At 35.2% G+C, this 10903-nt stretch overlaps 2 protein-coding genes across 2 annotated transcripts; both read left to right on the forward strand.

Annotated features, from left to right (window-relative positions):
• Positions 1-462: 462 nt before the first annotated feature.
• On the forward strand, positions 463-3563 carry slc16a8 (solute carrier family 16 member 8). Its single transcript, XM_052571116.1, has 5 exons — positions 463-542; positions 635-865; positions 967-1110; positions 2240-3070; positions 3172-3563. Exons 2-5 carry the CDS (start codon positions 649-651, stop codon positions 3345-3347), a joined length of 1368 nt encoding a protein of 455 aa, XP_052427076.1. The 5' UTR covers positions 463-542; positions 635-648; the 3' UTR covers positions 3348-3563.
• A 928-nt stretch (positions 3564-4491) lies between these two features.
• On the forward strand, positions 4492-8933 carry pdap1a (pdgfa associated protein 1a). Its single transcript, XM_052571470.1, has 6 exons — positions 4492-4728; positions 5093-5175; positions 5300-5368; positions 6225-6346; positions 6431-6582; positions 7863-8933. Exons 1-6 carry the CDS (start codon positions 4716-4718, stop codon positions 7895-7897), a joined length of 474 nt encoding a protein of 157 aa, XP_052427430.1. The 5' UTR covers positions 4492-4715; the 3' UTR covers positions 7898-8933.
• The last annotated feature ends 1970 nt before the right edge of the window (positions 8934-10903 follow it).

A 10903-nucleotide genomic window follows, 5' to 3' on the forward strand; every position in this document is an offset into this window, starting at 1 on the left:
AATCAGAATTTTGGAACAGGATATTGCTGAACTGCAGTAAATATAACATTTTAAAGTAGTAACTCTAAAAGTCAGTCCCAGTTGTAATCGGTCAGATGTCTGGTTCCATCAAAAGTCAGACATTTTAAATGAGATTATATGACCGTAATGCACAAAAGTAGAGTAAAAGTGTCCACACACTGAATGTATTCACTCATCATCATACAAATAATGCATGCTGTTAATCACATTTCCATACATTTTATGATGCAACACACAAGCAAGAATAAAATGTGAGGTGAGCAGCGAAGACAAAGTCAACTCTTTTTTTTGTCACTGGAAAAAAATAAAATAAATAGCACCTTAAAAGACACTTCATGATCCAAGTTTCTGATATTTACTCTATGTTTGATGCATTATGTGTCAGTCAGAGTCATTCAGGTAATGAGTAGGTTGGCCTATGACTGCACTTCCTGGAGGTGAAGGGGAAAAACGTGCTTGCACTCATGTATCAACTTCCTCTCCAGATGTGATTCGGGTTCTGAAACAGCAGCACATGTTCGGTAGTTAATAGAAATTGTTCTATCTGATCACGTTTTTTTATTTTTATTTTACTTATAAGTATATCAAAAACCTTTTATGGTTTCTCTTTTAGAGGCGTGAGCAGCTATGGGAATTATTGTAGAGGACCGAGAGACAGTAGGTGCACCAGATGGTGGCTGGGGCTGGATCGTTCTGCTTGGATCTTTTGTCATCACTGGCTTTTCATATGCCTTCCCGAAAGTTATAAGTGTGTATTTCAAAGAACTGATGAAAGACTTTGACTGTGGATACAGTGACACAGCCTGGATTTCATCTATAATGTTAGCAATGTTGTATGGTTCAGGTAAGATACTATAAATTTAATTATAAATCCTTTAAATGTTTTAGATAAACCTTTTTTCTTTTTTTCTTAATGCTAAATATATTATTGTTCATTTAATCCAGGTCCAATCTCCAGCATCATGGTTAATAAATTTGGATGCCGGCCAGTGATGTTGGTTGGAGGATTGCTGGCCTCAGGAGGGATGATAATTGCATCTTTCACTTCTAACATTATCCAGGTTTATCTCACTGCAGGTGTCATTACAGGTAACTAAAATATATATCATATGAAACATTTATAAATCTATAAACAGTTTGCTTCAGTGCTCAAACTGACTTTTGTATTACTCTGCTGGTCCTTTTTTGTGCATGCAGAAAGACTGTAGTTTCGTTTTCGCTATGAAATCTGGAGAGTTTTTAGTGACAGTATGTTACATTGTTACGCCAGTAGGTGGCGATGTGTGACTGTCTTTATGAGTGAGTCATTGAATCTTTCATTCATCCAATTCGTTCAAATACACAGATTCATTTGGAAACTACACACTGTCTGCTTTCACTTAAATATGTTCATTGTAGTAACTGTCCTATTTATATTAATTAAATTAACAGCAGCTTTTATCCAAAGCGACTTAGGCTATATTCACACTGAAGGGCTTAATGCTCAATTCCGATTTTTAAAAAAAATATGATTTTTTTGCAAGGCCGTTCACATTTCCAATTAAATACGACCTTTTGTGATCTCCTGTGTGAACGTGAAATGACCCAGAAGTGACCCGCATGCGCAGAAGAGTACTCAATGGTCAATGACGTCACTCGTTGTTTGCGGAAGTAGCTATGGTTAAACATGGATGTCAACAACAGTGTAGTCAACAGTGGAGCTCTTTTTGCAATATTTATTTTTGCAAAAGTTATTTTCCCAACGGAGCCAGCACAATTAAAATCTTCTCGTTTTAAGCCTAAGTTCCCACCTAGTTCAACACAGAATTATGACGTTTGTAGCGTATCAATGACATACGGGTCAAATACATGTGGCCTGGCCATTCAGACGGAGGTCGCACTTCAAAAGATCGGATACGTATCGGATTCAGGACCACATACCCAAGTGGCCTGGGTCACATTTGAAAAGATCGGATCTGTGTCGTTCAGACTGTCATGAAAAGATCAGATACAGGTCGCATAGGGGCAAAAAAATCTTAATTGGGTCGTTTCAGCCTGCAGTGTGAACGTAGCCTACAGTGGAAGGAATCAAATGTCTTTTTAAGTATGCTTTAATTCTCCTAATCAAACTGTTTTGGTTTCTGGGATGTAAACACCACACAAAATACTATTATAAAACCGAGTCCTTAAGTTGTTAAATTCCATATTTTGAATGAATGATGCCTTTGTCTCTCTAAAGGTCTTGGACTGGCTTTGAACTTCCAGCCATCACTGATTATGCTGGGGTCTTATTTTGACAAACGCAGACCTCTTGCCAATGGACTGGCAGCAGCGGGAAGCCCTGTATTTCTGGCAGTTCTTTCTCCTTTAGGACAACTGCTGCTCAGCCACTATGGATGGAGAGGAGGCTTTCTCATCACTGGTGGTCTTCTGCTCAATTGTTGTGCATGTGGAGCAATTATGAGACCCCTGAAATGCAAAGAAAGGAAAGCGAAAGCTTGTTCCAAAGAGCTCAAGGAAATGCTGCCTCCTGAGGCTGGACAAGAGAATATCATTTGTGAAAACAATAATGATACAAAGTCCAGTAAAAAGAAGCTTTTGGACTTCAGTGTACTTGCTGATTTAGGGCTTATTATCTATATTATTGCAAAATTTATAGTTGTCCTCGGCCTATTTGTTCCAACTATTCTTCTAATCAACTACGCTAAGGACCAAGGAGTGCCTGACCAGGATGCTGCCTTTTTGTTGTCTATTATAGGATTTATCGATATCTTTGCTCGTCCCACATGTGGCATGGTGGCCGGTTTAAAATGGATCCGACCCAAGATGCCCTATTTCTTCAGCCTGGCCTTGCTCTTCAATGGCCTGACAGATGTTTGTTCAGCTAGAAGCACAGACTATAAGGAGTTAGTTATCTTCTGTGTGTTCTTCGGGCTGTCTTATGGCATGGTGGGTGCTCTGCAGTTTGAAGTGCTAATGGGTATTGTGGGAAAAAGCGGATTTTCCAGTGCACTTGGCCTAGTGCTTCTTATTGAGGCAGTGGCTGTGCTGATTGGACCTCCCTCTGCCGGTGAGTTATGATGAAAAAATCCTCCGTTATGAAATGATCATTTATGATAAATTGGTAAATGTAATAAATAATGTTTTCTTTCACGTATTTTTTCCCCATAGGTATATTGGTGGATAAGTACAAGAACTATGAACTGATTTTTTACATGGCTGGAGGAGAGCTGATCTTTGCTGGAATATTTCTTGCCCTTGCATCATTCTTCTTTATTAGACACAAGAAACACAAAGATGCACAGCAGATGCATAATGGTGATGCGGCAATCAATCCTAAAGGATAACCATTGGAGAAAGCTGACATTTGGGACATTTATGTTCAGTTAGTTATGTTTTGTTTACTAATGTGTATTATGAAGAATAGTGTCTTGTATTGTGTGTGTTTTTAGATTTCTAACTCTAAAACCCACTTTTGAACAAGCAGATCAATGAGAAATAAGGACGTTTGAGACAATAAAAAGGTGATCTTAGAAATGTTATTTTATATTTATGTTGGTTTTATGTGCTGTAGGCCTACATAAGTACACAATTGTTTTCTTTTAATTTAAGTATTTAATTTTTAATTTAATTGTAATTAAAATGAAGACAAAAAAATTAAATGGATGAATGTCTTAAACATAAAAAAGGGGACAATAGAAATGTTGTCTTGGGAGCTTACACAAATAAGTTTTAGCTTTAATACTAAATGCTATACAAGTAAAACTTAAATTAAAAGAAAGATAATATAACTATTCAAAGTGACAGGCACGCCTAAAACGTTAAAATGAAAACTGCAACTATAATATAGTTATAATATATAATTATATATAATAATATATAATATACATTTACATTTAGTCATTTAGACGCTTTTATCCAAAGTGACTTACAAATTAGGACAGTGGAAGACAAAAACAACAAAAAGTGCAATTGATATATAAGTGCTATAACAAGTCTCAGTTAACTTAACACACTACATGTAGCAAGGGCTTTTAAATTATATAATAAATAAAAAGAAAACAGATAGAATAGAAAAAGAAAAGAGCAAGCTAGTGTTAGAGGTCTTATATATATATATATACACATACATACATACATACATACATACATATTTACACACACAAAATTGCATAATAAATAAAAAAAATAGAATACAAAAAGATTACAAAGGTAGTAAATATTTTTCTTTTTTTAAGATTAGGGTCAAATAAAGATAATATAATATAATATATATTTATATAAAAACTATTAAATAAAAAATATAACATAATAAGCAATATCATTATATAATTCTATAATAAGATATATAAACTAATAAAACAACACTGAGAATTAGAAACGTTATACAACACGTGATAGATCATGCCCTCGCATCGGCCAACTTCCTCTTTCGTAGAAACTATTTGGAATTTTGATTGGCCAGCCCAGCCGTCAATCATCAACAGTACGGTCGCCTCGCCTGACGTCATTCTCAGGAAGCGGCAAAATAGTGCGTTCAGCAGTATCACTTTGATTCGGCGAGGTCGCGTCATATTACTTTAAAATACCCCATATTTAAGGCTCACAGAACACATTAAAGTTATTCAGTCTTTTCGGGTATATTTAATTTTAGGACCAAACATAATATATTTTTTTCCCTGAGGGTTTTCATCGTCTCACAGAGTGTTTCAACGATGCCGAGAGGAGGTGAGTATCGTGTGCTTGATCGCTTTCTAATGTCTTCCAGTAACTTCTACCGCCAGAGCTAGTATTGTAGTACAAACACTTATGGAAGGGAAATTAGAAGTGAAGGTAAATGTATGGTCCTAGATGATACTATTATTAATATTTAGAGCTTTTCTATGATGGTTAAATCACGGTGTACAGTCCTCAGGCCGTGCTGGGCCAATGCAGCCACATGGACAGAAGCGTTACAGCTTCATCGACGATTCTTATTCATGCTTAGCCTAATTATGGTTGTACTTCGCTGCATGTAGTGTTATTATCATTTTTTTTTTTTTTACTTTTTTTTTTTTGTTTTAATGTAATTTTTATTTAACATGCCCACCAGGCAAAAAGAACCATAAGGGCCGTGGGAAGCAGTTCAGCAACCCCGAGGAGATTGATCGACAGATGCGGGCTCAGAGGGAAAAGGTGAGTGTACAAGTGTCCATCTTCTGTCACGCAAACACTCCTGAAAGTGATGCAGTGAAGGGGATGTTTGCTGAGCATCAATGTGTATAATGGAAACTTCCTTTTTGATACATTTGGGTCTTAGGAAGAAAAAGAAGGGGCTGAAAGTGGAAGTTCATCAGAATCTGAAGAGGAGAGCAGCAGTGATGAAGAAGTATGAAATCACAATTAAATTCACTTTGTGTTCACACAGAAAGGAAAAATCTTATTTACCCACCCTTGTTTCAAACCTGTAAGATCTTGGATAATCTTTGAAACACACATATATTTTTTTTAATGAAACCTGGGAGATTTCTGTTCCTCCACTGGAATTCTACACAACCAAAACGTAAAAAGAAAATATTTATAAAGACATTTTAAATGTAATCCATATGAAACAAGTGTTTTAATCAAAGTATTTGGAAGAGACACAGTTGATTAACCAATTTAATTTAGGTTTTGATTCACCTATAAACCCAAATACATACAGCACATCAAATATAAACATAAGCTCAAACTGGCTTTACATGAGAACCAAAGAGGTTTATTCCAGTGTATTAGCCTGAGCAGGGACAGTTGAGCTGCTGTTTAGGTTATTTTGATGTGCTCTGTGTTTGTGTGTTGATTTAATGTTTATTTATGAATAAAGGTCTAAATGAAATCTGTTCATTATATTACGTGCTCACATCTCTTCAGAAATCCTGGAACTGCTTTTTCTTAAGGATTCATATGCGTTAACTTTTTAATGCTATTTAGTTACAGTGACTTTTAATGGATGGAAAAAAATCATAAGAGAATATTGAAAACATCTTCATTCATGTTTCAAATATGAATATAAGTCGTGGGTTTTGAATGGCACGAGGGTAGGTAATAGATGAGAGAATTTTCATTTCTGAGTGAACAAACTTTACATTATTATGATAATTTGTTATTAGAGAAATTCTTAGTTTCATGTAAGATGGTGATAGTGTTGCAGGGGCCATTTATGATTTAGGAAGTTTATTTTCTTGATTCGTTCTCTCTCGAAAAAGCCTAAAAGGAGAGGTGTAGAAGGACTGATTGAAATCGAGAATCCGAACCGGGTCTCCCAAAAGAGTAAGAAGGTTGTGGAGATCGATGTCAATGCACCTAAAGAGCTCTCACGTCGGGAAAGGTATGTGGGATAACATATACTTGAGAACCTCAGAGTCAAATAAACTGTTGTTTTATTGCTTGCTTTATGTGTTTCCTTGTGTAGAGAGGAGATTGAAAAGCAGAAGGCTAAGGAGCGATACATGAAGCTGCATCTAGAGGGGAAGACGGACCAGGCCAGGGCAGACCTGGCCAGGCTGGCCATTATAAAAAAGCAGAGGGAGGATGCGGCAAAAAAGCGAGAAGAGTTAAGGAAAGGTGAGCTGATATGTTTTCTAATGAGACATCAACTAATAACTAGGCTTCCATTCAAAATTGCTAATTTAACTTGTGCACAAATCTGGAATATCACAAAAACATTTGTGAATAAAGCAGCGTTTCCATTCAGTGAGACGATCCGATGGTTGTCCCAGTTATGCCAACACTATCTATATATATATATATATATATATATATATATAAAGGGCTGTCAAATGATTAAAATTTTTAATCAAATTAATCAGAATTTTCAGTGGATTAATCATGATTAATCACTATTTGCAATTACACCTGAATCCTAACCATTTTTTTTTCTGAAATGCGTACCAAAAGATAAATAACAGGACACAGATGCATAATTTTCATGTATTGATTCATCAATGTGTGGTTCTTTTTTTTTTCTGAATTTCAAAAGTTTAACATTTTACTTAATCAAATTTACCTGAGCACTATATCAAACCATGCCATTTAACTAAAGATAGTGTAAGGGTTTTATGTGAACCAGTGGTTAAATATAGCCACATATCTATGAAATTATGCATAGAGAAACTCGAAAGAATGAACTCAGAAACACAAACATGCGCCCTCTGCACTCTGGGCACTCTTGTTTTTGGGAGGTGTTCATTTGCTCTGCCACAATACTTTAGGATCGATATTTTCACGTTCTGAAGGCTTCAAGTGCCAGTAAAACCAAGTAAAAATGCAAATGCTTTTCCAAACAGCTGTAATTTTCGCTGCATTGCATGTAGGCGTTCTGCGCATGCGCAGTGTGAAACACAGGACGCTATAACAGGAAGAAGCTCCAGCGTATCAACTACCAAAGTCGTCTCTGTTTATCAAGATTGACATGAATGTATTTGAGAGTAACTGGGGTAAAACCTTAAGCTTCTTCTGTGTTTTCGTCGCAGCGCTTGCCGCAGTTTTTTACTATCTTGAGAATTCAGAGATCGACGAGACTTTCCTGACCTAAATAATTTGTCACACTGCGCATGCGTGAAATGTGTTAAAAAATTTAACGTAATTAACGACAAACAACTAATTAACGTCGTTAACGCGCTATTTTTGACAGCCCTAATATATATCTTTTTTTTTTTTTTTTTTTTTTTATGTGTGTCAAAGAATTTTAGTTAAATGTGTTTTCATTGTAGTTTATGGGCAAACTTTCTTATCGTTTTGGGTATGTCGCCTCATGATAATACTAGTTAAACGGTTGGTACATCCAAAAAAACGATCCCTTTTATAACTAATAATATTTTTTTTTTGCTTGTTTTTGTTTTCAGAAAAAGAAGCAGAAGAGGCAAAATCGAAACGCTAGTCCAAGCATCATCACAGGACAGGGGTTTTCTGGGGAGGGAGGGAAGGGGACTAGTTATTAAGAGGAGACCGCTCAGGGGAAACTGTAGATGTCATCCTTCCATCCATCCAAGGTTGGAAGATTTGGACTTTTATAGGAAGTCAAATGGGAGGTTTTGGATTTGGGTTTTTAATTTTCAATTCTACCAAACTATCCCTCCTCTGACACTTTCACTGTGCTCAGACTCAAAAGCTGCTGGAGTTTACTCTCAATTTCTGCATTTCTATGATGTTATCACCATTAAGTCTGGGATGTTATGGAAGAGTGAGGTAAGGTTGCAGGTGTGTTTAAGTGAGCCGATAGGGAAGAATGAAACCGGTTGTAGTTTTGAACAGTCAAACACTAACTACACAACATCAGCCCTTCTACTGTACTGCCTTTTGTCAATCTTTGTGGCCTAATCCCGTTTAAGTGCGAAATGCATCTGTAGTCATTTAAAGGTTAATAGAAGGGTATTTTGGTCGTTACCTTGTGAAATCAGGGCATGCTGGAACCTAATGCTGCAGGTTACATCATTTAAAATCATTCATGTTTTCAAGTACTTAAACACAATATAATGCGATCTCACAGAAAAAGGCATAGCTATCAATAGGCCAGTATTAAAGTAACTGGTTCTGTTAACTGTCTCTGCATTCACCACATCATCTTCTGTAATCCCCCTTTACTGTGGTTTTCCATTTCTTTTGAGGTGGGACCATTGTTTTTCACTACCAGACTCACTGGTGTGTCCTCATATTAGTTTGGAGAGTTTTATGCTTTAGCCCATTGCTTGGACCTGATTTGCCATGACCATTTAAGGAAAGCAATATTGCATTATTGATGCTCATGGTGCAATTTTTTTCCCAGTTCTTTAACACAATTATTTACAAAGTATTTTAACATTTGTAAAGCATTCACCAGTACTGAAATAAGTATTTACATGGGGTATTGATATGAAATCAGTGGAATTCCTTATTTGAAACTTTGTTGTATACAAATAAATAAATTGATGAATAAATGAGTGTTTTCTCTTTGTCAGTCAACACTTTTACAGTTCATAACAGGGATATTTAATTCACATTATTAATGTAGTGATAGTTGAGATTTGAAAAAAAAATAATTTTTTTTTTTGATGAAAGCTAGGTGAATAAACATTTTTGTATTTTCTTTTTCTTTTTTTAATTCTTCTAAAAGTTCATTTTATATAGCATATTCTAAGGCTATGATCTATGATCTACTCAAAATGATCTTGAGGGTCAGAATCCAGAGGCTGGATAAATAGTTGAGAGACCCACTTTAATCACATTCATCAATTATTCACGTATTCTTAGAGATCATTTGATTTTCTCAACGGTGACGTAAAATGACCAATGATATGCGCCTGCTGTTACAATACATGAATAGGTGTTTTCCAGTTTTCAATATTGTGTTCAATTGAGCAGTAGTTATTTATTCTAAAGTGAATCAATAGCTTTTTATGTAAATATCTGATATCAGTCCGCGGTATTTAAATATTTAAAATCATATGTTTTTAATATAATGTTCTGACTCCAGCGAATCAAAAATCTTAGTTTGCCTAAATAAATCACTAATCACGGTTCGCGTGAGCCACTATGCCATGAATTATTTATTTATACATACATATATTACAAAACTATATTGTATTTTTCTCCCTGTAGGAGGCTCAATTCCCCATTGCATGTTTACTTGACACATTCCACTGGTTTCAGTTCATTGTAAAATAGCCACAGTGTTTCCCAAGGTGATCTTTTGTGACACCACCATAAATGTTATAAATAATTATAATTACAAAAAATAAAAGAAATACGGTTCCCTTTTCACCTATCTTTCACATCCTGTTGTTTGCTCATACAAACAGTGCACTTTTAACCCGTAATCGTCCATCAAATAGAGTTTACAGAGTCATTTTAGGGTCATATAGACCCCAAACGTTTACAGAGAGAAAGAAATGTATATTTTTTTTTTTACATGATAAACTATATATCTTTTTTATTTACTATGTGTCGGGGATATAATATTGTCATCTGGTTAGAGAAAAAAACTATGGTTTATAGTTCAAGTAAAGTGCAATGACTACATGTATCCAGCAGAGGTCCATAGGGACTCATTCATTTTCAGTTCAGATTTCTTGATGCTTCAACTTCTCCTCACACCTTAATGATATATATTTTGTGAATATATTTTAACGTTCTAAAATACATTACAGATCCGTATTTTTGTATTTATTTTTGTTGTTGTCTGATATATTTTGAATAATTTGCTTTTTCAAATTATTATACATCAATTTGCAAAAATGTAACAAGTGACCACTAAAAGACATGACTGTAATCACACACCATTTATTTCAGAAAATTATCACAAATTATATTTTTTCATTTTCAAGACATTCATTTTAAAAAGTAAATAAAACCAACACAATAAAAAACAAAACTGTACCTTTTGGCCATGGTGTTGCCACAGAATGAGCTGAGTGCAGGACCCCGACAGCCACTTTTATACCCTAACTGTGACATGTTTTCATTATACTGCTGCAGTTCTGTCATCAAAACGAAAACGTGTTAATGTTAGCTGCCTTTCATGTTTCTTGTGTGTGTGTTATGTCTACCCATTCACACTGTTGTGCATTTATGTTGTGCATTATCTATTTTATTTGCCAAAATCAAAAAAATGCCCCAGACACCTGTGTCTGAACATGCTTGTTCCATGTTGCCTTTGTGCTTTAGTATTAGTCCGTCATTTATGTATGGAAATCTTTCAGATTTATGCCAGTTTTGTTGATTTTATTTGCCAATTTCTATAAAACGCTCTCTGTTGCAGTTACACACATGTGTGTTTGTGTGTGTGTGTGTGTGCAAGAGATAGAATATTTGTTCCAATTTGTATTTGTGCTCTAGATCCAGGCTTTTATAAAAAGGTAAAACATTTCAGATTTATACTGGGTTCACTACATTTGACAAATTAATTAAT

Source organism: Carassius gibelio, chromosome B12 (genome assembly GCF_023724105.1).
Source record: "Carassius gibelio isolate Cgi1373 ecotype wild population from Czech Republic chromosome B12, carGib1.2-hapl.c, whole genome shotgun sequence".
Classification (NCBI taxonomy): Eukaryota; Metazoa; Chordata; class Actinopteri; order Cypriniformes; family Cyprinidae; genus Carassius; species Carassius gibelio.

Excerpts from the sequence above, each read along its gene's own strand:
- slc16a8 (XM_052571116.1), top strand. The coding sequence starts at position 649 with ATGGGAATTATTGTAGAGGACCGAGAGACAGTAGGTGCACCAGATGGT. Across the intron at positions 866-966 it reads AGCAATGTTGTATGGTTCAG|GTCCAATCTCCAGCATCATG; the intron begins GTAAGATACTAT and ends CATTTAATCCAG. Across the intron at positions 1,111-2,239 it reads CACTGCAGGTGTCATTACAG|GTCTTGGACTGGCTTTGAAC; the intron begins GTAACTAAAATA and ends GTCTCTCTAAAG.
- pdap1a (XM_052571470.1), top strand. Across the intron at positions 5,176-5,299 it reads TGCGGGCTCAGAGGGAAAAG|GAAGAAAAAGAAGGGGCTGA; the intron begins GTGAGTGTACAA and ends TTTGGGTCTTAG. Across the intron at positions 5,369-6,224 it reads AGAGCAGCAGTGATGAAGAA|CCTAAAAGGAGAGGTGTAGA; the intron begins GTATGAAATCAC and ends CTCTCGAAAAAG.